This window comes from Sabethes cyaneus, chromosome 2 (assembly GCF_943734655.1).
Source record: "Sabethes cyaneus chromosome 2, idSabCyanKW18_F2, whole genome shotgun sequence".
NCBI lineage: Eukaryota > Metazoa > Arthropoda > Insecta > Diptera > Culicidae > Sabethes > Sabethes cyaneus.
The window spans coordinates 4,235,627-4,261,268 of NC_071354.1; the positions used below are offsets into that span (position 1 = coordinate 4,235,627).

At 43.2% G+C, this 25,642-nt stretch overlaps 3 protein-coding genes across 5 annotated transcripts in view; 2 read left to right on the forward strand and 1 right to left on the reverse strand.

Moving 5' to 3' along the window:
- Window positions 1-12,041, forward strand: part of LOC128733490 (catenin delta-2) — a 58,432-nt gene extending 46,391 nt beyond the window's left edge. For both annotated transcript variants that reach the window (XM_053827109.1, XM_053827111.1), the window contains exons 3-5: window positions 62-3,156; window positions 3,213-4,013; window positions 4,069-12,041. In XM_053827109.1, the coding sequence (XP_053683084.1) occupies window positions 1,248-3,156; window positions 3,213-4,013; window positions 4,069-4,076 (2,718 nt within the window). In that variant the 5' untranslated portion in view covers window positions 62-1,247 and the 3' untranslated portion in view covers window positions 4,077-12,041. The remainder of the gene's footprint in view (window positions 1-61; window positions 3,157-3,212; window positions 4,014-4,068) is intronic.
- Window positions 12,042-17,888: 5,847 nt separating this feature from the next.
- On the forward strand, window positions 17,889-24,914 carry LOC128733500 (phosphatidylinositol N-acetylglucosaminyltransferase subunit A). 2 transcript variants are annotated; one of them, XM_053827129.1, is made up of 5 exons: window positions 17,889-17,970; window positions 18,040-18,376; window positions 18,444-18,561; window positions 18,630-19,389; window positions 24,426-24,914. In XM_053827129.1, exons 1-5 carry the CDS (start codon window positions 17,960-17,962, stop codon window positions 24,694-24,696), a joined length of 1,497 nt encoding a protein of 498 aa, XP_053683104.1. In that variant the 5' UTR covers window positions 17,889-17,959; the 3' UTR covers window positions 24,697-24,914. The 2 variants fall into 2 exon arrangements, with proteins under 2 accessions (XP_053683104.1, XP_053683105.1); XM_053827130.1 differs by having other exon boundaries at window positions 17,953-17,970; window positions 18,051-18,376.
- LOC128733488 (uncharacterized) overlaps window positions 24,891-25,642 on the reverse strand; it is a 35,148-nt gene continuing 34,396 nt past the window's right edge. The window contains exon 7 of the mRNA XM_053827107.1: window positions 24,891-25,640. Coding sequence (XP_053683082.1) covers window positions 25,312-25,640 — 329 coding nt within the window. The 3' untranslated portion in view covers window positions 24,891-25,311. The remainder of the gene's footprint in view (window positions 25,641-25,642) is intronic.

The following is a 25,642-nucleotide window of genomic DNA, read 5'->3' on the forward strand; positions in this document are numbered from 1 at the left end:
ACACTTTCTGCGCAAATACTTATATGGATTCTTTTTCTACTTTTCTTTTTCTTCCATACAGACGGATTGCCTTGCCATTGCCCTTCCCTATTGGAAGTGAAGTGTCTGAATTGATAAGCTTTCCGGTCGAATCGAGCGCCTGGTTCGTGTTTACCGGCAACGAACAACGTCTAAATCGTAAAAACGCCGAAGGGATATAAAACTGCAGCCGGCAGCTAGTCAGCCAGCCAGCCAGCCAGCCTCTCCCAACAACGATTTCGCAACGAAGAATACTCCGCACCGCTAGGAATATAGGCTGCTGCTTCCCCTTCGGTGAGCGGAGGTGTGTGATGGAGGCCTACCATAGATAGGACTCAACCCCAAGGCATTCGCGCTGTGTATTACAGCCACGGCAAACCACGACGACGGCGCCGACTACAAGACGATCCAGAATAGTGTGGCAAACGGTGGATGCCGAAAACACATCTAATCTATGCGATTCTTTTCCTTGGCACTGTGACACATACACACACACCAATACAATAGCCGGTGAAGTACCTTGCGGCAAGGTAGCACTGCAAGGTTGGTTGTGTAACCGGACAAAAAAGAACGGTTTCCCGAAGTCGTCACGTTCCGGGTGAAAAAGGGTGGATTTCTTCGAGGCCAACCATCCCTTGCTGCTCGCATCTCAATCTCTCAACGGAGTAAAGTGAACGGAAAGAAGAAAAGAGTGGTTGGCGAACACAGCGAACGAAGCGATAGGTTAATTATAGTGGCACTTATTTATCCGGAAGCGGCGCTTATCAAGTAACGAAATTGTCAATTGAGACAAAGTGTTTCGAATCGCAAGGAAGACTGAAGAAAACTACATACCTAGCGTTGCCTGCCTGCCTGCCTGACATCGACAGTGTGATTGTGCCGATACCGGAAGTAGGATGTGCTTGACAGAGGAATTTCGTTGTTGACAAATGCTTCGGGGTCACTATCTGTCGGTATTAAGGTTACGGTAAAAGTGCATATTTGGGACAGATTTTTATGTCTTTTTGTTTTGTTTCTTTTATGCTGCAATAAAGTTAAGTGATGGTGATGCGTATCTCTTTGAAGAAGGGAAACATTTGATGAATTGATGATGTTTGATTAGTGGGTGAGCGCAAAGCGTATACTCCATTCAGTTACTGCTACATTGTGTGCAATATAGGTTTAGTTTATAGGGTGTGTTACGTGTGTGAAAACGTAATTATCGAACACTGGAATTATAACCATCATCAATGCATAGTGAGGATGAACTAATCGCCCGTACTCACAAACAGCAAACGACACAGCAAATCACGACCGTAACGAAGGTCGTGCGCGAGGTAAAACAGTTAGGACCGGATGGACAGCCGTTTGATTATGTAGCAATGCCACTCGATATGGGACCCGATGGACAACCGCTCGACTATGGGTCGATGCCGATGGGAATCTACACGACTAGGTCGCAATACATGAACTACAATCATCTGGACCAGCAGGAGCAGCTGGCAGCTGCCGCATCACAATCCCATCTTCAGGGACCCGGTGTAAAGGGAATGGGAGGACCGAACGATAAGGGACAGTATCAGCCACACTATCAGGACTACGAACACTACTCTCAGTATGCAGATTCTGCCTACGATCCATCTGGAGTTCATCACCCTCCCCACCCACAGTCATACCTCGGAGAGTATCAGATAAACGACCGTTCAACGCCCCATAATTCGAGCGAAAACAGCGAATCTTCGATACCCCTTCCGATGAATGTGCCTCAGATGGGCAATCCATCAGCAAATCTGCTTCCACCGGGCTATCTACAGGGTCAGTACGATGAAATGGGTGAGTACGTCATAGCACCGTCCCCGGGTGGCCCCGTAGATAGACTTTATCCGGATAATCCATCCGCTATGGTGTACGGTTACGTATCGACTCCTCCCTACGGAACAATCAGTTCCCACGGCCACCTGGACCCAACCGGGGCCGGTGAACCAACGTATGCTACGAAACAACTTGCCTACGAAGCGGCTGCCAGTGCAGGTCAACGAGGTATCGTCCCCCCGGAAGGTGCCTGTTACTACGATGCTGAAGACGATCTCCCGCAGCACATGTCGAACCTGCAAATCCACAACCATGTCTTTCTGCAGCACCACATCATAACGTCACCGGGAGGAAATAACCGATCTGCCGGCAACGGGCCACCTGATGGCCCCGACCTAGACGATCAACGTCAGATGAAATGGCGAGATCCGAACCTAACCGAAGTAATCGGTTTCCTTAGTCATCCCAACAACGCCATCAAAGCCAACGCCGCCGCATACCTGCAGCATCTTTGCTATATGGACGATCCGAACAAGCAGCGAACACGAACTCTGGGCGGTGTTCCTCCACTGGTCAAACTACTGGGCCATGAACACACTGACGTTTACCGAAATGCCTGTGGTGCTCTGCGGAATCTTTCATACGGTCGTCAGAATGACGAGAATAAGCGTGCAATCAATAGTGCCGGTGGAATCCAGGCGCTCATTCATTTGCTTCGGAGAACCTCTGAGTCCGACATCAAGGAGCTGGTAACCGGAATCATCTGGAACATGTCGTCCTGCGAAGATCTGAAGCGATTCATCATCGATGATGCCATCCTAGTAATCGTATCGTACATTATCATCCCTCACTCGGGCTGGGATCCCACTAATCCGGGCGAAACCTGCTGGAGTACGGTATTTCGGAATGCCTCGGGAATCCTGCGAAACGTGAGTTCGGCCGGTGAGTATGCGCGGAAAAAGCTGCGCGAATGCGAAGGCCTAGTCGATTCCCTTCTGTACGTGATAAGGATAGCGATCGAGAAGTCCAACATCGGAAACAAAATTGTGGAAAATTGTGTGTGTATACTGCGAAATCTTTCCTACCGTTGTCAGGAAGTGGAAGATCCAAACTACGACAAAAATCCCATCCCGCACCACAGTAGTGCGGATGGGTCGCACGGCAGTGCTATAGTGAGTGCGGCCTCGTCGAAAGGTGAGAACCTCGGTTGCTTCGGTGCGAGTAAGAAGAAAAAAGAACAGCAAGCGGCGGCAGTTGCGGCCCAGCAGGCCGCCGAGCCGAAGGATCACTCTACAGCTAACGGGGATCCGGCGAGGATGGCTTATAAAAATACTGCACATTATAAAGGTAAGTTAGAGGGTTTTGATAAAAATTTCAGTTTACAATCAAGCTTTCAATTGCAGGAGCTGAGCAACTGTGGCAGCCCGACGTTGTACATTCCTATCTTGCCTTACTGCAGAGTTGCTCGAATCCGGAAACATTGGAAGCAGCGGCCGGAGCGTTGCAGAACCTGGCTGCCTGCTACTGGCAGCCGAGTATAGAAATCCGCGCTACCGTACGGAAGGAGAAGGGCCTTCCCATCCTAGTGGAGCTGCTGCGGATGGAGGTGGACCGAGTGGTGTGTGCGGTTGCGACAGCCCTTCGGAATTTAGCTATTGACCAAAGAAATAAAGAATTGATCGGAAAGTACGCGATGCGGGATTTGGTCCAAAAGTTACCCTCGGGGAATCCACAGTGTGATCAGGGTACCTCGGACGACACAATTGCAGCCGTGCTGGCCACGCTCAATGAAGTGATTAAAAAGAATGCCGAGTTTGCTCGCTCGCTGCTGGAAGCCGGGGGAGTTGAACGGCTGATGAACATGACCCGACAGCGGCTAAAATATACTCCCCGTGTGTTGAAGTTTGCCGGCCAGTTGCTGTTCACGATGTGGCAACATCAGGAGCTGAGAGACACCTACAAGAAACATGGCTGGAAGGAGCAGGACTTTGTGACGAAAACAATCGCCTCGCGTAATGTGAACAGCAGCAACGGAGGCAGCTACAGTGACAATTCACCAAACTCACCCAACAACACGCTGAACCGTCCGATGGCATCCCAGAGTGGTACCAGATACGAAGACCGTACCATGAAACGCCAGCAAACGGCAAATAACGGCGGCCAAGCCATGTCCCTGCCACCCAGTGATGGAACTTTGAAAATGGGTAAGTTCTTATAGGTTGACACCGGTGCAATTAGTTGAAATTTCCGAATCCGTAGGCAGATGAATCTACCAAGCACAATCCGACTTATCAGGGTAGCCAGAAAGGCAGTGAAAACTGGAAGTTTCAACAATTATGACTTGAAAACAGGTACTGATGCCACCTGGTGGAGTTCGCTTAATCTTTTGTGTAGTGGCAACATTAGCAAAAAAAAACAATTTTACAGCCAGAAAGACATGTGCTTTCCTAGCTAAAACTGTATAATGTAGTACGACTAGAGAAAAGGATGGTCGTCCAGCAAAAGCTCTAGGAAAACAGGAATCACACAACATACGAGTATCACATCGTAGAGTATAGCTTACAACAAACAAACAAACAAAAAAAAAGTAAAATATTATCCACTCTCAAACAATTCATCAAACAACATTCTTATTCGACAGAGCTCTAGGCAAAAACACAATTGGATGGTTCCCCGTCGTCACTTATCAAATCGTGAATCACCCATGCTAAAGAAAGCAACTAACAAGTTTATCGCTGATACAATTTTAGGTCACTCAATTTCTATCAAAAACAAAAACAAAACCAAAAAAATTGGAACTCAAAAGCTTGCGCTTTCGAAAGGGTAACGTGCATAATATGAATTTTGGGGAAGATGGTAAAAGAACGTCACTGATCATCGAACTGGTTAACTTAAGTTTGCAAAACTATTGTTTTGGGTTCAGAGCTTGGTTTAGGCTTTGATTAGGCCAGGGATCATTCCTTATCTGCTTTTATATATTGGGTGCTGGACTGTCTGTAGGCGCCAGGGATTTCCCATCCCTGTAGAGGTCGGTCTTGGATCTCATTTTCTCTCTAAAGTCGGTTAGTTATTTGTCGTTGATAAAAATCTGTATCGTTTAGTAGGTTATTGCTAACGTTGCTATGGTCAAATATCCCAAAGCTATTAAACTGGAAAAGGTGCAGATACTGGCTGGCCTAAATTGGCTGAAAAGTATCGTGTTCCGCGAGTTTAAGAATATTTTGTCACGATGTGAACCTAACGCCACCGGACACGACTCCACCAGAAGGTATTAGCATTAAACATTGATTTCATGCGCTTTTACCTAGATGGTGGGAATCCTCAGCATGCTATAACCATCGACGATGATCTGATCGTCGATTTTATTACCACAATGTGAGAGGGCTAAACTTGACCATATCTGTCTGGCATCTTCGACTTTTTCGGTACCTCGTTCAACGCCTTCCTGACAACTATACAACGAGTGGGAGGAAGTCCCCCAAGAGCTGCGTTATATTCACCGTAACAGGTTTTTTTTCGACCAGTGCAGAGCTGGGAGGTCATTAATGCCATTTGGGAAGTCAAGTTGAAAGCAGTAGGTTTGGATGGATTACCTATCAAGTTTATAAAGATAATTTTACCATTGGTAATTGAACATGTAACTCATTTGTTCAATGCTTTCATTGTGTCATCGACTCTCTTGGAATGTTGGAAGCATGCGAAGATTCTGCCACTGAAAAAGAAGGCTCGTCTGAATGACATTATGAATCTACGCCCGACGAGTATACTGTCGAAATCCTTTCCAAGCTTCTTAAGCTAGAAATGACTTACTACATAGAAAACAACAGCATACTAACGGAAATCCAGGCTGTTCTTTGTGAAGATCAAAGCATTAAAACTGTTGTACTAAGAGTACATGACGATTTAAAAGCGATAGTCGATAAAAAAGCATTTGGTATTATTCTGCTGCTAGATTTCTCAAAGGCTTTTGATATTATTCCTCACCGGAAACTGCTGACAGAACTGGAGGCTAAATTCAACTTTTCCTCTGCGACTGCGAAGCATTCTTTGGTGGTCGCTGTTACAGCTGCGCCGAATCTACATCTGGTGTACCGCAAGGCTCAGTCCTCGGACCGCTGCTGTTCTGCCATTACAAATACGATTTTCCGACAATTCTTAAGTTTTGTTCCATCCAAATGTATGCTGATGATGTACAACTATACATCGGTTGTCTTGGTCCCTGCACATTGGAAATAACCAGGATGATGAATGCGGAACTAGAAAGAATATCGGACTGGTCATCGCGAGGTGGGCTTGCAATCAATCGTACCAAAAGTAAAGCGCTGTTTATAACAAATCCACGGCTCTGTGCGTCCGGTATCATGCGTCAAGGTGTACGATGAGCTCATCCAATGGTCGGACAGTGTGAACAACTTAGCATATACCTTCCAGAGTGATCATCAGGGGGACGATTTAACGGCCCAACAGTGTGGGGAGATTTACGCAGTATTTCTGCTGTACCGGTCGACACTAAGCTGAAACTATTTAAATCACTAATCCTGCCGCACTTTTTACATCTGCCTCAGTGCAAGTTCGTTTGATCGTCTACGTGTGGCATTAAATTGATGCCTACGTTTCCTTTATGGTTTAATCCAATATGACCATGCAAGTCACCTGCAGAAGAATTTGTTGGGTTGTTCTCTACAAATTTTCTACGCATACCGATGCTGCATGTTCCTGAAAAAAAAAACTAATGTCTACGCATCATTGGCAATTGTCTACGCCATTGATTGCAAAATTTGGTGATCCTTGCAAACAATACGACGAGCTACGCCAGTTCACTGTTTCTTTCGAGGTGTTATTAACTAGAATAGTTTACCTGTCATTGTAGAGCGTTCTTCATCGGAAGCAATTTTTAAGAGTGACTGCGTAAGTTTTTGCAACCGTGATTAGATTTCATAATTAAATTAATTTATTGTTGTTTAAGTGGCTTGCCGTCCCAAGAGTCTGTTGAACAACTTTCCTCCAGTTAACTCGGTTGTTGGGCTACTGCTCTTCAATTCCTCGGCCACCGAGTTCTCTCCGCCAGATCTCGCTGCACCTGGTCAAATCATCTTGCTCGCTGCGCCCCTGGTCATCTTGTTCCTACCGGATTTGAAACGAACACCATCTTTGCAGGGATATTGTCCGGCATTACTGCAACATTGCCTGCCCATCGTATCCTTCCAGCTTTAGCCGACTTTTGGCTACCGGGGTCCCCATAAAGCTGTGCGAGCTAATGGTTCATAAACCCCCCCCCCCCCCCTTAATACTCCTTTACACCGTCAAAGATCGTTCTTAGCACTCGTCTTTCGTCGGTCCTCCTCGAGCATTATACATGTTTCATGCCCGTACAGAACAATCGGTTTAATAAGCGCCTTATATAACGTTAACTTTGTACGGGGGCTTAGTCTGCTCGACCATAAATGCTTATGAAGCCCATATTAAGCGCGACTTCCGCTGAGAAAACACCTCCAAATCTCACAGCTGGTGTCATAGCTCGTCGTTACCAGAGAGCCAAGTGTACTGGTGTACTGTTCAACTACCGCCACAGATGTTCGGCCGATAATATCCATGCCATCGGCAAAGCAGATGAATTGACTGGATTTGTTCAAGATTGTGCCCCGTGTACTGATGATGTCCGCTCGGTTCATAACACCTTGTTGCGCTATGTTGAATAGCAGGCATGGTAGATCATGAACTTGACGAAGCCCTCTGTGTGAATCGGTTGAACTCGGTAATGCACCTGAATTCCGAACACAGCATTGTGTACCATCCATCGTAGCTTGAATCAGTTTGATCTTCTTGAGAAAGCTGTGCTCACAAAATCTCTCAAAACAGTTCGCAATTGGGGATAGACGGCGGAAATAATTTGGGACAGCACATTGTAGGCAGTATTGAGAACTCTCGATGGTTCTCCAACTTGTCGCCCTTCTTGTAGATCGAGCAGATAACCCCATCAATCTACTCCTCCGATAGCGGTTTTCTGTCCCAAATTCTAATAATTAACCGGAAAACCTCTATTAGATCGGCAGTTCTTTATGGACTTGAAGCTTAGATGCTACTCACAGAGGACATATGCGCCCTTGCCGTGTTCGAGCGAAAAGTTCTGCGGACGATATTTGGCGGAGTACAAACAGAAAGCGGTGACTGGCGAAGGCATATGAATCACGAACTACAAACACAGCTTGGAGAGGTTCTCATCGTACTTCTGGCAAAATTCGGCAGACTGCGATACCGGACGACAACGCAACGAAAACGGTTCACTTGAACAACCGCATCGGTACCAAGAACAGAGGAACTCAACATGACAATGGCTCGACTAGGTTGAAAATGATTTATGAGATGCCTGGGAAATTGGCAACGAGCGGTCCAAGATCAAGTTGAACGGATACGACTGCTTGAAATAGCACAAACCACTCCGGCCCTATGCTGCTGACAACAACGTACAACGTTTTTCTTTGTGACTGATTTATTATGAATAGCGACAGACGTTTCGGCGGTGCGCTATTCCCTGCAACGGCAAAAGGCTAGAGCAGGTGTACGTTTTTGCTACTATACGGGCCATCGTTTTCTGATCGTCAACGACCGGATTCTGTAAACCATTGATTCTCTTATTTCCGCTGACCAGAATGGATTTATTCCCCACTGACCAGAATGGATATAGATTTGCAATAGCGAATTTGTAAAATATCACTACTACTGGGAGCCTTGTACAGACTAGTGGCCTTCTCGTCCTCATCACGTAAATCATGACACGGGCAAGATGCGTAAAACATAAATCTTCCACAGGATTTTCAGAAACGTGCTGCTCGAGCTACAGATACTGAAACCTGATACCTGATAACAGATCTGGCGTCCCGCAAGGGATCGATTCGGGGCCAGCTTTGTTCGTTATTTTCTTTAAAGATGTTTATCTCTATTCTGTATTTTTAACGGATGGGTTTTTCAAACGAAAGTGGATAGTATTCTTCATTTTGTTAACAAGATCAAATTGGCAAAACATCTCGTTCGAAACAAGTCGAACGAAATAAAAAACCGTTCGAAATACAGAATATGGGTGATTGTCTCCTGGCTTGGTTACAAATAGCCTGCGCTTACGCCGGTTTACATCGATAAATTGTAGACCTACATAGTAGTGCATTATATCGAGGGCTGCCTCCACTTGCAGTACTGCGGTACATTCTCAATGGACTTGACCAGGGATTTTGGTATTCAATTAGATCCAAAGTTTACCTTTCATGCTCCCTCATGTCGTCTATTTTCAACACAATATAGTTTAGTTTTTATTTTATATAGTTTTTATTTTATCTCCAAAATTGCCATGGACCTTACAAATACGAACTACCTGACGGCGTTGTATTACTCCCTTATTAGGTCGATCCTTAAAAATGCTTCAGTAATATGGGCACCGACTGATGTAACCTGGTCGAAATGTAACCTAAATTTATACCTCACGGAGTCATGCATAAGGTTCTAGGCTTCAGTTCAATCATCGTACACCATCTCTCAAACTAAGCAAAATCATTAAGACGGTTGAATTGCAAAATTCTCATGTTGTTTTTGCGCGTTGCACTTTCGAAAGTCACATGCTTGTATAAATTCCAACTGAAGCACTGCAGCAATTATTCCCCCTGTATTCCTAACTCACGTCCTAGCAACTCCTAACGCACAGAACCCGCAAAATTTTCCCTTATTCAGTGATTAAAAAGTAACATTATCTCGTTGTAAACCGGATAGAGAGAGAGACATTGCAAGGCAGTGACCACGTTGCCTAGCCAAGCGAAAATGTATAATGTATCTACATTTTAGTGCTCAGCGCATTCGAATGAGGAACGCCCTCAATAAATATTATCAAATACTCATCAAATTCATACAAGCAAGCAGAACGCTCTAGAGCCGGTTTTCAAGCCCACTTACACAAAACTTCTGTACACACACCTATCATAAACACACACACGCTCTTCACAAACACAGACTTCAAAAGTAGTTTATCAACCGTTAAAAAGGATTAGCTAAACAATTTAGATTCCTGTATAAAATATTCTTAAGTAATCTGCAACAGAACATACAACCAACCAACCAACCAATGTAAGGGATTATGATAACTAGATAAACTTGACAACGCTCATTTATTCAACTTTTTGATAACATGTACGACGCGAGGAATTCAAGTGCGCTACAAAAATTTTAAACCAATACCAACAAGTGTGTTGTAGGAGAATACGTGAAATCAGTTTGATAAAATTTTCAAAAACCGATTTCCCGCTTACACAAAAAGCAAAGTCAGGAAGTGATGAATGATCATCAGCAGGAGGAAGCAGGAAGTCAGACAGCAACAAATTTTTATCCCTCGCTACTACCTTATATAGTGTAAAACAGTTCAGTACATACTATACAACGTGTAATAGTTCAAACCAATCAACCAATACCGAACAAAAAAAAACTAACAGAACACTGGTTTGGTCGCTCAATTGAACATGCCGTGAGGAATTTTCGCGGTTGCATGAGGTCGTGGCGAACGGAAAGTTCAACCATTTTTTTAAGGTGAAGATTTTCTTGAAACGCGCCTCACAACCCGTCTAACAACAATTATGCAAGCACACAAGAAGAAGGCGGAGCGACGGGAATCAAGTGCAGCCAGGATGTTCAACCAGCGAACAAAACGCGTATAAATAATAACACATTCGAAGCCCGTAGATTAGAGCAAATTGAAATAATAATTGTTAACGCATCTTATAAAACCCAGTACATATAACAACTAAGTAACGTATGTAATATGTAAACTTAACACGACAAAAAAAATCATACAAGTGAAAGGGTAATACATTTATGGTCAATTTTATCATATAAAAAGCAAGCAGACATGTTAAAAAAAAACAATATAGAAATCACCGAAAATCACATTCACTCTTTCATTCACATACCCTACACAACACACGCAAAACCAACTGTCGCATCTTATGAGAGCACGCATTTAACAGGAGCATGGACGCAAGGAGCTGGCAAGTAGACACACTTCTCCGCACCGTCGGAAGGAAGTCGAACGGAAATTTCAACGGATGTTTTTCTATAGCCATCGTATACGTTTCATAGATTACGTAAAAAAATGGTTCAGTTTTTTTTAATTTTTATGTCGCAGGACACACACACAGATCGTAATCATTCCAACGGAGGTGACGAAAACCGTATTATACCGTTCTCGTAGCGATCTCGCTATCAAAAATAACATCCAGCAACGTCACCCTTAAATGATATCGCAATTGGATCTTCATTAGAAACTAAAAAACTATACATACTATTCATTAGGGTCAGCAAATTTAAGAAGAAAAAAATCCGTTTCATACAAAGAAAAGTGTTAAACAACTGTTTTTTACTGATAGATACTGTTTTCGTAATTGGTCAAAAAAAAACTCTACAAACTGATTTGGAACGGAAAAAGACACACATGATTGTTATTCGATAGGGGCAACAAAAAAATACGCGGCTAAATGTCCGCCGAAGAAGAACGGATACCGCTAGCAGCAGCAGCAGCAGGCAGGTAGGCAGGTTATTAAATCGTTTATGTTTAGCTCGTAGTTTGCTGATCACGGCAGTATAGTAGGAACAAGGTTAGCCAGCATGCGAAAAAAAAACACACACACACACTGGGTATTCTCAACTAATTATTACAATTATTCGAAATTATATTATTACGCAGCAAAACAAATATACTATCGATAAAGGAGAAAAAACAGGAATGTGCATGACTAAAAGTTGAAATGATAAAAAAAGAACCTAGGCAAACAAAAGAAAAGTGGTGGCAAAGGAAATTAAAACTAATGCATGAAAAGCAGCTGTGAGGGGCGCAGTGGAGAAAGGTATGATTAGTACTACTTAATCTAAAACAAGGAAACAAACGTATATACAAACAATTACAAGTAAATGTATGTATTCCAGGAAAACAAAAAAAAACCCACAACTAATCGAACAGAATGAAACGTATAGTTGGAAGAAATTGGATTCCATAATTATTATTAAATTGAGGAAAACGTAGAAAGTGACAAACACACACACTTCAATTGCTATTAGAGAGCCTTTATTTAGTTTTATATATTTACATTTTATTTTATTGTATTATTTTATACCCTCGATTATGAAATTTACACTCTGATTCATTAGTTAAGGAATTAAGGAAGGCGAAAAAATATTTTAAAAATGATAAGCATACATAATTTTTGAAATGCAATAAAAGTAAATAAATTATTGATATTCAAAAAAAAAAAATACCGCGGCTTTTACTAATCCGAAATCGTTTGATATAAGTCATTTGTTATTCTATAATTTGGGAAATCTGAAGCAGTCTAGCGTCGCCATAATAAACTAAGTTAATTTACTCGGAGCTGCTGGAAGAGGACAATCTTGACGAAGCCCGTCCCGAGGATCGTTGGAACACTTTCAAAACAGCGGTACGAAACCAACGCAACGATTGGTTTGACAATGATTGTAGGAGGGTGATGGATGAGGAACACAGTGCACAATGCCACGCGTCCGAACGTAGAAAGACACAAACAAGAAATTGGAGGGAAACCAAATATTCCGGGAGAAAAAGCGCTACTTGGAAGTATGCGGGGTTGGAGCGGCTGCATCATTCTCAGAAAACGCGAAAGTTCTGTACCAGAAACTGAACGGATCCTGCAAAGGTTTTGCAACGGCAAGTATTTTGACGGACGATCGTGAGGTGACTGTAAAGGAGTAGCAGCACTTCGATGAACACCTAAATGTCGCCCAGGCAGAGACCCATGGCGGCCGGAAATGCGATTCCGACGGTGCAACAAACGGAGCAGAGGTGCTAACCCCAACGATAGGCGAAGTTAAGAAGGCTAGCATGTAGCTAAAGAACAATAAATCGACTGGGAAAGATGTCATCGGAGCGGAGCTAATTCAAATGGAGCCAGAAAATTTGACCAATTGTCTGCATCGGCTAATTGTTGGGATTTGGGAGACAGCACAGCTACTGGAGAAGTGGAAAGATGGGGTTTTCGATCTACAAGTAGGACGACATTCTCAATGCCGCCTACAAAGTGCTGTCCCAAATTATTTTCAGCTGTCTAGTACCAATTGCGAACAGATTTATGGGAATTCATCAAGCCAGCTTTGTTGAAGGACTGTCAATAACGGATCAAATATTTACACTGCGACATACCCTCCAAAAGGGCCGTGAATACCGAGTTCCAATGCACCATTTGTTCGTTGACTTCAAAGCAGCATATGATACCATCAACCGGAAAGAGCTATGGAAAATCATGCAGCAAAGCAGCTTCCCCAAAAAGCTTATCAAACTGATTAAATCTACGATGGATGACCACAGTGTTGTGTTCGGAATCCGGGTGGATTGTCAAGTTCATTCGAATCAAACAGAGAGCTTCGTCAAGGTGATGGTCTTTCATGCCTGCTGTTCAACATAGCGCAATAAGGTGTTATGAATCGAGCGGATATCAACACGTGAGGCACGATCTTCAACAAATCTAGTCAATTCGTCTGCTTTGCCGATGACACGAATATGGCCAGTGGAACCAAGGCCGACCGACGCCACTTGGGCAGTAGTGTAATGATAGACAGCGATGAGTTTGAGGTAGTTGACGAATTTGTCTACCTTGGCACACTGGTAACGGCGGACAATGACTGTGGGTTTCATAAGCAATTGCAGTCGAACAGACCAAGCCCGCGTACAAAGTGTACCCTGTACAGGAGGCTCATCAGACCGGTTGTTCTCTACGAGCATGAAACGTGGACAATGCTCGAGGAGGACCTGAGAGTTCTCGGAGTTTTCGAAAAACGAGTGGTAAGAACGATCTTCGGCAGCGTATAGAAGAACGTAGTGTAGTGTAGAGGCAGAGGATGAACCATGAACTCGCACAGCTTTGTGGCGAGCCCAGTATCTAAGAGGTGGCTAAAGATGGTGTAGGAACAAAACGGCCAGGGGCGCAGTGAGAAAGATGATTAGACCAGATAGAATCAGATCTGGCGGAGAGTACTCGGTACTTCGTACTTCGAGGAATTGGAGTGCGGCTGTAGACTGCAACCGAGTAAATTGGAGAAACTTTGTTTAGCAGGCTTTGTCTTAGAACGGCAAGCCACCTAAGAAGAAGGAAATATTGCCAGCTTCGTACAATGGCATAGGCTTCTAGATCGTGCCATTTTGCCTAGATCGATCGTGCCCGATTTCTTACTTGCGTACCTCCTTTTTGGTCTTCGACGTATTTTTTTATCTCACTCCTCTTAACCTCCGGTTTCAGTCTGGTGTAATTTGCTTTCACCACCACAAAATTTCTGGTTGTGATATCTATATGAGTTGGCTACCTATGCCAAATATCGTGTCACTCTTTTCAGTACCCGCTCGTTAAATCACCCCCTTAAGAGCGATGTTAAATAGCATGCAGAATACGATTTTACGATGCACGAAGGATCTCGAGAGTTTCCTGGGAAAACATAAGTCGATCCACTGTAGCTCTGATCAGTCGCGTTACTTTGTTCGGAAAATAATGTTCGTGCATTATCTGTCATAGCTGGTCTCGATCAACTGTATCGTATGCTACTTTGAAATCAAAGGCATGATGCGTGAGCACGTTGGTTGTATTCCCGACATGTCTGCAAGAGGCCTGCCTGGTAATTCCTTTGTGCTATCGTTAATTGAAGGATGAACCTGCGAGTGCTGAGAACGATCTTCGGAGTATGGATACGAAGGGGCTCCAAGTCTGCTTTGACAAGCGAGTGGTCGATGGTTCGAATCTTAGAAGAACTTGGCCATTCGATGTCAAGAGACTAGCATGCGTTTATTCTCAGGCCTCAATACCCTTCCTTTATGCCGAATGGTATATTACCCCGTTGAAGCCTCTTGACAGTGCAAACGCCACTGTTTTAGTTAAATGTGCTGATCAGAACAATGCAATGAGTCCTCGCCAGAGACGGCTATGAGAGCAAAAAAGCAAAACCTGGACGCTACATTCCGTTTTCAAAACTCAGCCTTCGGTTTTTGTTCAGCAGACGGTGCTACAATCCTGTTGACTCTTACAGCCTCTCCCAGCTGAGATTCGAACATACGACGACTGACTTGTTAGACCAGCGTCGCACCTCGATGCTATCCGGCAGGCTAAGAGCCTTCACATGAAAAAAATGGATGCGGAGGATAAATCTCGCGCAATTCTACAGTAAACCCAGGACATTAAAGGTAGATGGCTAAAGCTGTACGATTACAATAGACAAGGCATGTTACAAGAATGCCGGACAATTACCCTGTGAAGATGGTGTTCACTTCAAATCCGGTAGGAATAAGACGACCAGACGCACAGTAAGTGTAAACACAGTAAGACAGATTAAACCTGGTTTCGAGATATTCGTCATGCAGGAGGAGAAATGCAATTTATTGTGTGCGGTCACCTGCAGAATCAGCGTCGGTTCGGGAGCTGGAGGGACTGATGGATTATCCTAAAAGAGCTGTGATGTGAGTAATTGAGGGGTACAAGGAGGAAACTCAGGGCTGTCCGCAAGGCGCTGCGGTTGAGGGTTATTCGGAAAGTCAAGGCTGGTCTCAGCATCACGGATTGTAATTGGATCACGGCAAAATAACTGGATCCTGACCGCTGTACTGTACAGCGAATCCGTTTCGGAATGGCTACAAGTGTTACTGAGCAAATGGCGAGCCCAGCAGAAACCTCATACACTAAACAAAGGCTAGAATCCGGTCTCGTGGGCTATGCGGCCGTTTGGTGACGAAACGCGATGCATGCGTCTGACTCCATGATGAATAAGCTTCAGAGAAGGCCGATTTCAGCCAAACCCAGGGGTTAAATTCTTCACGCTCTGGCTCGCGGTAGCGCTTGTAGCAAATTCGAGATTGGTTTTGGGGATGGATTCGTAATAAAAGGTCATAACTTGACAAGGGATCTGATTCATTTGCATCCGTTTGAAAACCAGTGTTTTGTGACGGATAAGAATTCGGTGATACACAGGGCTGCCCATGGATGCATAGTTGACGTAAAAACCAAAATGACCAAAAAGTACTTTTTCGGTCCTATGCACTCTTAACAATGTTGTTCACATGCCCAATACTCAAACAACATATGTTTGTTCGAAAATATTCGAGAAACTTAGGAAAATTGAGCTACTCTGCTATTGGTTTCACGTAATGCTAATGGTTGACGTGATTTCTTGCATAATCAATCAGCATAGCAACCTATTTGTTTTTGTAGCTTTACGCTAGAGATGGTCGGGTATGAAAATTTGAATACCCGAACCCGACCCGTACCCGATTAGGAAAAAAAATAAAAACCCGTGCCCGACCCGAACCCGCAAGTTTATTTTTTTTGATACCCGAACCCGACCGCAACCCGTCGGGCACGGGTACGGGTCCGGATACCCGACAATCTTTAGTGTTAAACGAGGTCAATAGACCCGACCCGACCCGTACCGGTTTCAAAACCAAACCCGTACCCGACCCGAACCCGCAAATTATTTTTTTTCAATACCCGAACCCGACCCGTACCCGGCGGGTACGGGTACGGGTGCGGGTTTCGGGTAAATTTTCCGCTACCCGACCATCTCTACTTTACGCCAAGCTATGTGAATAATCGTTCAAAAAAACAGTCTGTTTATTCGCATAAACTGGCGTTCGCATTTTTTAAACACAATAAATGAGGAATGAATCATAAAACCCCATCAGTCCTGTTTTGATTAGTAATCTCTACTAAATTGACAGATTATTCGATTGAAAAAGTTTATAGCAAAGATTATATGGCTTTAAACGTTTTTTACGATAAAAATGCGTTTTCTCAACAATCATGGTGCTGGTCGTTACGTCGACTATGCATCCATGGGCAGAGGGGCAGGTGCCTCACCAGGCGGATTTTGCCCTTCATCAAGTCTCTTGGCAGCCCGCCCGCCGCAGCTTCAGCATGCATGCTGCAATGGACAGTGGACTTCAGTTCATCACAAAAGAGTTGAGTGCCCCAAACTATCAACCCGGGTTCGTCCAGTATTGAAATACCGGGGGATAATGAAGCGAAAGCTGAAAATGGCTGACGAGCGCTGTCAGCAGTAGGTTTTTTCATGCAATGTAACATAATTTCCTATGTTTCATCCTTAAAAACTATTTCGATTAAAATTCCGGGACTCCGGGACGCTTAGCAATCCGGGATAAGCCATACAAATCCCGGACTATCCCGCATAATCCGGGACGTCTGGTCAGCCTGAACTGGTATGACCACAGTAACTGATTCGCGACTACGAAGTTGCTGATATTTGTTTGGTTTGTATGTGAGAAAAAAGGAGAGGGAAGTATTTTTGCTTTTGTCATCATTCATACAATGACAGTTCGGCATGAGGCACTCCTCAGGGTTCGGATTTCGAAAATTTGACAAAATCATCTAAAACGCCTGCGACTAGGAACGCTAGAATTAATACCAGAACCATGTTGTATATGGTCACGATCTGCAGGAATTATGAAAATAGAAAAGATTTTCTGGAAAATACCCGAATTTGATAAAACTATATTGAGAGATGCAATAGTGAATATTTCGGTGCTAAAAAGTTGTAGACTTTAGAGGAGTTAATAGTAAGTATTTAGTAATATTTTTTAAGCTTCTGACAAGTGGATGTATTATTGGATGATTTAAAAAAGATTCAACACTCGACCGAAAAATATCCAATGATTATTATTATACTCACGCCCGAAAGATGTGTCGCATGAAGGGCAGTCGGGCATTGGTTAGACTGTTTTAAACTTTTGTGCCTACTGTTATATCACTTAAAAATGTTACAAAACGTTGCAGTGGTTGTATTTGCTGATTCAGAAATAAAATGTATTGTAGAATAAATATTTAATCTATAGGTATATTTGAAAGACTAATGATGAGCCACCCTACACTCATCAAAGTTGCGTCGATAAAGAAGGCTACATCCTGTACTGACGTAGACGTTTCGTGCAACCAACTCTTGGTCAGTGACAGCAGAAAATCAGTTTTGTTTTGCTTCTCCATCAGCTGGAGGGAGGTTCAATCTAAACCGGTAAAGATTTTAACAAGTAATTTCTTTAAATTATGTTAAAAATACCCTTATAAAACTGACCAGTGCTACACGCAATTGATTACAAGCAATGAGAATATGGTAAGCCAGTCGAATACTAGTACGATAGTCAGTGGCAGTGGATAATAATAATAAACCCTTTTCTGTCAGTATTGCTTCAGATTTTTTCTTCCCAAACATGGGCGGAGTAGAGGAGCACATTTTCAACCTATCGCAGTGTTTGCTGTCGCGAGGCCACAAGGTGGTCATAGTAACGCACTCGTACGAGGACCGCAAGGGTATCCGGTATATGACCAACGGTCTTAAGGTGTACTACGTTCCGATTAAGGTGTTCTACAATCAAGTCATACTGCCAACGATGATATGCAATCTGCCGCTGCTGCGTTATATTCTGCTACGGGAACGTATCGAAATCGTTCACGGCCATTCTGCGTTCAGCACGTTGGCGCATGAGATGATGAATGTTGGCAAGCTGCTCGGATTGAGGGTAAGTGAACTTGAACTGTGAAGCACCTGATTGTTCACAAATCTAATCAGTCGTCTTTCTGTTGCAGTCTGTCTTTACCGATCACAGCTTGTTTGGTTTCGCGGATTTATCGGCCGTCGTAACTAACAAATTCCTGGAGATTTCACTGGCTAATTGTAATCACTGCATTTGTGTTTCTCATACTGGTACTGAAGTTGAAAGATTCCCTTTTTACAGTTTACAGTTTTACAGTTCCAATCGTTTTGTTTTTTAGGCAAAGAAAACACCGTTCTGCGAGCGAAGGTTCATCAGGATAAAGTTTCGGTGATACCCAACGCAGTGGACACGGCACATTTTACACCCAATCCTTGCAATCGACCGATGGACCCTGATCGGATCAATGTGGTTGTTGTTTCGAGGTTGGTTTACCGGAAGGGCGTTGACCTGTTGGCCGGTATTCTGCCGAAGCTCAAGTATCTAAGCAATGTTCATTTCATCATCGGTGGAGACGGACCAAAGCGGGCGCTGCTAGAGGAGATACGGGAGCGAAACAACATGCAGGATCGAGTGACGATGCTCGGGGGCTTAGAGCACTCGCAAGTGAGAGACGTTCTAACGCAAGGTCACATTTTTCTAAATACCTCTCTTACGGAAGCGTATTGCATGGCCATCGTGGAGGCCGCTGCCTGTGGGTTGCAAGTCGTTTCAACCCGGGTCGGTGGCATTCCCGAGGTACTACCGGAAAGTTTAATTATACTGACGGAACCAACGGTGGAATCCGTTTATCGGGGGCTGATGTTGGCGATTCGAAAGGAAGCGGATAAAAGACAGATCGGTTGCAAGTACATGAACGGAGATCTGGATGGAACGAGCATAGCGCAGAACTCAGGGGCCGGTAGCGTTATGTGTCCCTTCGAGAGGAATAACATTGTGGCTCATTTGTACAATTGGGACAATGTAACGTCTCGGACGGAGAAGGTCTACCGGAAGGTGCTGCAGGAGAAACCGGCTACGCTAGGAGAAATGATGGTCAAGTAAGTCATATACATATGTAGTTTTTTATGGAAGCTTAGAAGCTTAGATAGCTTGTAAAATAATATTTTGTCATTTATTATTTTTCTGTGACACACTTGTAATACAGGGATTCCTCGATAGAAGACAACCTCGTTATAAAACAACCTCGATATAAGACAATTTTTACCTCGATATAAGACAAATTCCTTTGATATAGTTGATAACGACATCTGACCCAATTTTCCAATCCTAAAGCGGCGTCATAAAGATGTTCATGATTTCTAAATAATGCTAAAAATTGTAAAAAACTAAAAGCTCAAACAATAATAAAAAGTTCAAAAAACGTAAATACACAACACAGAGCAAAATTGACGAGTGCTAATGCAAAAATGCTTGAAAAAATCATGTTTCGATATAAAACAATTTCGAAGACAACTTTTTGAAATTATAAATTGTCTTATATCGAGGTATCCCTGTACACGGCATAGTTTTTTGACATGGGCGTAGCGACGGGAGGGGGGAGGTTTGGGTTTTTTTTTGTTTTGAAATACCCCCCAGTCCCAGTCGAGATTCGAACATGCGACGGCAGGCAGAGCCATTCCACAAGGCCAATTAGAAGCTTATTTGTTTACCATATTCCCATACTATAAATTGTATTTATTTTTAAGACATTGTTTCAATCAAAATATTTTTTTAATTACGACGAAAATTCAGTACACACTACCGAAGTATCAGCACTGTCATTACAGCTTTCAGCAGTAATTTTTGATGAGAGATTCGTTTATTTGTACTGAGCAGTCCGCATTTTTTGACATTTCATAAAAATATTTTCATTGCCAAGCGTTCGTCAAGCAAAATAATTATCGAATTGACTACCGAACGCTCAGCAGTTCTAATTTCGTAAAAAAATTACGGTGTCCGGTAAAAATATTAAAGTGTGTGTCAACAAATTCTCCAGGATCCTGGGATTCAGTTTTAGGATCGCCAAAAGTTTCACCGATGTCTACTCCTTAAAACCATTACACTGCTCCCTGGTCAGATCGAATGAAATCCGTGCAACGTTGCTTCCTGCGTTTCGCTCTTCGTCGGTTGCCCTGGCGAAATCCTTTCCACTTACCGAGCTACGAAAACCGATGTCTGCTGATCCACCTGTATACTCTTTCCACACGGAGAGATACAACCAAAGTCCTGGTGGTCGCCGCGAAGAAAATAGACTGTCCTCAAATTCTTGAGCCTAGCACTGCAGTGCACTGTTATGCTGAGGATGTCATACCACTGTACGAATTATAGCAAATATGGAGCCCTCAGCGGTATCCAGAGGACGTTTGGTTTGACAAAGTAGCATCCATATTCGATTTCTGCCTACTGCGCCAAAGCCTACATGAGCGATTCAACTGCCTCTTCAGCCGGTCCAATTAACCCATTAAGCCCCACACTTTTCCCAGCAGGGATAAAAAGTTGAAACTTTCAGGAAAATTTTCTTTTAGGTCAACTAAGAAAAAACCGCTGACATGTATTTTTAATTTTGACCCTGTGTCCCGTAACGCTACGTTGCGAAAACGCAACGCTGGGCATTAAGGGTATACCGTTTTTGCATACCTTCATTATTATGCATATAAATGCTTCATACTTTTTTACCGTTAAATCAAATTTGGGATTTTTTTTTGTGATTTTGAGTATTAATTTGAGTATGAACGACTTAGAGTATTACATGTTATGTTTTATGATAGATATCGAAACAATTGGGTTGGACACCAGCTTTGCACTAGACGCATAATATGCAGTTTGAATGCTAAATGCATGTCATCGCAGATGATTAAATGCCTACTAATACGATCCGGAAAGGTTGTAACATTAAATTTGGGTCCATGAAACTGTCGTTGCCATCACTCAATTCCTCCAGATATTCCGGAGGCAAAGGTACTTTAACAATTTTATTACGCTCTTATCACAACGGCTTGTCCATCTGCCATCAGTGTTTGAAGCTTCGAATTCTATGTTATGTAAACTTTTATAATGTTTCCGTGATATTTTAAATAAGCGAAAGATAAGAGATTTACATTCATTTGTTTACTAAAACGCAATGACATTAAATGAAACACCGCAGCGAACGAATGAAAACAAACATTCCCGTTGCAAATTTTGAATATCGTTACTTCCTAGCGTTGCGTTTTCGCAACGCAAAGCTTCAAACCTATCTGAAAATTACAAAAATAATCAAAATTATGAAACAAAGTTTTTACTGGCAAGCAACCGATTCTTACTAACACTGATTGATAGGTCAGGCGTTAATAGAGGTAAAATCGAGTTTTATGGGCATTTTTCCTTAACTGTCTGAAAAATAGCAAAACCTGTTGTTTTATCACAGCTGTAATTATGTTACATGTAACATCTGACCTTTGAGCAAAAACAGGTCGATTAGATTTTGTTCCAATCTTTCTTTGTTTCTCAGGGTCCAAGTTGATACCTTCAACCGGGCCTTCTCTAGAAACGAATGAAAGTGCGTTGCGTTTTCGCAACGCTGGGAGGAAATGGGTTAATTTGTTTACCCGTTTTTATTTATGTTTATGTACGCTAATTTTTTTTACTATTTATATACTTGACCACTAGTTTTAAGAAGCTAAATCATCATTGGGACCATGTAAGTCTGTCGATATAATAAATAAGAAATAAGGATAAGCTCCCGGATAAGACTGTTGGAGTGCCGGGAAAACACAGCCATTAACAGCGTAGCGGCAAACGTCTTAGACTGTGTAGTACCGAATCGACGTAACGAATGGTACGCATAACCTGTTCTTTGATTTAAGTGCCGCATATGATAGTGTAAACCGACAAGAGCTGTGGAAAATTCTGGACGTAAACAGCTCTCCGGGTAAGCTTACTAGACTTATGGCTACGATGGATGGGATCCAGTGCTGTGTGAGAATTTCTTCTTCCACAGGGGACTTCGACAAGGAGATGGTCTTTGCTACCTACTTTTCAACATTGCGCTTGTTGTTGAAATGACAAGTTGAATAGAAATGTCAACGGTGCCGTCAAGATATCCGAATATTTTTTCATCAACGCTGGGGGAATTATTCCAGGTCCAGGAGAAAAAGACGACTTCAGGTTACTGACAGCAGAAATCACAGCCTGTTCAGTTACGCTAAAAATGTCTATTTCTAGCACAGTAGATGGTACATCGAATAAAGCCTGTTCCCTTTCCGAGGCAGTATTCAAATTGCAGTTGAAGACACTTGACAAATGCAGCGCGATGATATTGCACTTGTCAGCAGCCGCATTAATGCTAATGCCGTTAATGAACATGGTGGAAAGAAGACCACTCTCTTTCTTCTTAGTGTTAACACAGCTCCAAAAATTATTCGGTTTCCGACGCAAATTTTGCTGGGCGCGACGAACATGGCGATCATAAAGAAATTTGTTGCAGCAACGATATTTTTTACTAGCAATGGAGAAGTTGCGCTTCAGAATTCGGCAACGACGCGTTGTGTATGCTCGGAGGGCCTTAGCTCTGATTCTTGACGTAGCTTCCCATTCGACCATGGAGGTAGACGAGGAGGTACTGCGATATTAATGCATTCGCTTATCATCTGATCATAGAGAGTCACAGCGTTGTCAACATCAGTAGAGTGCTCAAGCGCACCCCAGTCAATTCGTGACAAAAGATCGCATAACAACCCAATGTTTGTTTTGCGGTAATCCAGTTCATTTGGATCATGTGTGTCAATAAATTGTACTGGTCGACGAGCAATTAGTTCTACACAAAGGGCGGGATGGAAAGGATCAAGAGCAACAATAGCTTCCGGTGCTTCCGAGACGTTACAACTGGGGCAGCAGTCCTCGTTTACAAATATAAGGTCCAAACAGCGCGAATGAAGGCTGCAAATAGAGTTTAATTGTCTATGTCCCAAAAACGCTATTCCATCCAGCAACATGCGGCTAGTGGGAGTAAAAGACGATTCAACCGGGTCAGCAGTTACATACCCTCGCATACAGCTTTTACAAATTAAACCAGACTGATTGAAGTCACCCAATACTAGAAAAGTATTGCAAGTTTCCATTCTGGCGGAAGCAGGCTCAAAGACATTCAATTGATCATGTATAACATCGGAATCAGCCAGTTTTTCAGGCGGAATATACACAGCCGCAATGAACATATTCCTAGCTCCTGTAACTATTTTAACTAAGAGCGTTTCGAGTCTTACCGGAACTAATTCGATCATTTGACAGCTTACAAAAGAAGTCGAGACAGCAATTAGAACGCCCCACCACGTGAGTGTATACTGTTGTTTGAATTGCGATCGTTACGGAAAATGGTATACTTATCAGCGAATAGTTGCAGCGAGTTAAATTATCAGTGGAAGTCGAACCTGCTACGGACTACACAAACACTTGAGGTCGAACAATCTGAGCCCACGTCGAAGTGCACACTGTACAAAACCCTAGTAGACCGGTTGTCCTTTACGGGCACGAAACGTGGACATTACTAGAAGAACACCTGGAGTTTTCGAACAGCGGGTGCTAAGAACCATCTTTGGCGGCGTACAATCGAACGGTGTATGGAGGTGAAGAATAAACCACGAATTCGCGCGTCTTTACCCAGTTTTCAGAAAATAGTTAAAGCTGGACATGTTGCTAGAATGCCGGACAGCTATCTTACAAAGTAGTTTTGGCATCGTATTCGGAAAGAACAAGACAAACAAGCTATAAACGGCAGTTTTAAACTCAAAAGCATTAAAAAATTAGTTCTTTGTTACGTCCCGACTAAGCTCTATCCCTCTTAGTCGAGTGACTCATTCCTCTCAGTGAAACACGCAAAGATATTTTCCAAACTTAGAGGGTTCTGTTGAAACCCATTTTTAGATCCAAATTACATAAACGTAAACTTACCTGACCCAGCTTAAATTTTTAAACTCTCCGACCGCTTCTGGTTGATACTTATTTCACGTTCGAGATGAAATGTAAAATTGCAGATTGTTCAAACAGGGGAAAAACAAAAAGGGTTGGAGCAAAATTGGTCATTTACTAATCTGAACCTCTCCCCTCTCGCTTTCAGCTGTCTGCGCAGTGGCGTGTGGCCCTTTCTGCTAGTCATTTCGCTGTGTCATCTGATACTGCGTTTCCTGGATTGGCTAGTGCCGCGCAAACACATTGACCTGTGCCCGCTGGACAACCCGTTCTGGCAGGGTACCGGCGGCGGATCGAGCCGTAGCCGCCAATCGTCGACGAGCGACGTGAAGGTGCACGTACATCCCATCCCCAGCGGTGCCAGTACCGGTGAGTCATCTTTCCGTAGAAAGCGCCATAAATTTGCATCCTCCTCTTGACGACCTCTGACCGGCACGATGCCGGAAGAGGTCTTTTAATCCGATAGCCAAATATTCCAACTACTGTATTATAAAAGACGCATTTCTACCTGTACAAGCTAGCCAAAAAAGGAAGCTGGGGCTCAAAACCAAAACGTGTAAATCAAACGGTTCATTCTAGTATTACAATATTTTTTATATTATTTGTATATAGATAGCCTTAAAATATTTCCAAAATGTACTGGATTGCGAATAACAGACATTGCTTTCATTGCATCCGAAAGTATTTACATGTGCCTATAAACTGCTGTTTTATATTGCTTCGAGTTGAACATATTTTTGGGTTATTGCTTTTGCTACCCTCAATGGGAAGACTACAAAGAGCTTGGGTTAAAAACTTATTCTAACAGTACAAACAACGCACGAAATATCAATAAATTACTCAACAAGTATTTCTTCAGAAATTAATTTGTTTTTAAAACATGCTCCTGTCACTTGCTATAGTCTTTGATATCAGGATAACTAGTACTTATATGAAACTCACGCAGATTCTAACGTCTCTCGCATACCGTTTACTATTATTTATTATTTACACACAGTACGAGACCCCTTCATGGGCCTCGCCTTCATCATCCATCAATCGATTTCCTCCACGTAGGTGGCGGGGAAAATGCCAACCTGGCCCCGAAGCGAACCAAGCCACCAGCCATCCTCCTGTTTGATGTGAATCTCCAGGATGTCGCCCGGTTGCAGCTCAAGCTCATCGTAAAGCTTTGGTGTGTAATTGAACAATGCCCGACACCGACCGAGTATGGCCGTGGGTGTAGCGGCGGCTCCATTTTCCGCTACCGTCGCGTTGCCACCGTTGCTGAGATGATGATGATGATGATTGTGTGTGCCACCATTTTCGACTGCCAATCCAGCACTGCTTCTATCCTCTTCCTCGTCCTGGGAGGAGAATTCGTCT

Excerpts from the sequence above, each read along its gene's own strand:
- LOC128733500 (XM_053827129.1), top strand. Across the intron at positions 18,377-18,443 it reads GCAAGCTGCTCGGATTGAGG|TCTGTCTTTACCGATCACAG; the intron begins GTAAGTGAACTT and ends TTTCTGTTGCAG. Across the intron at positions 18,562-18,629 it reads CATTTGTGTTTCTCATACTG|GCAAAGAAAACACCGTTCTG; the intron begins GTACTGAAGTTG and ends TTTGTTTTTTAG.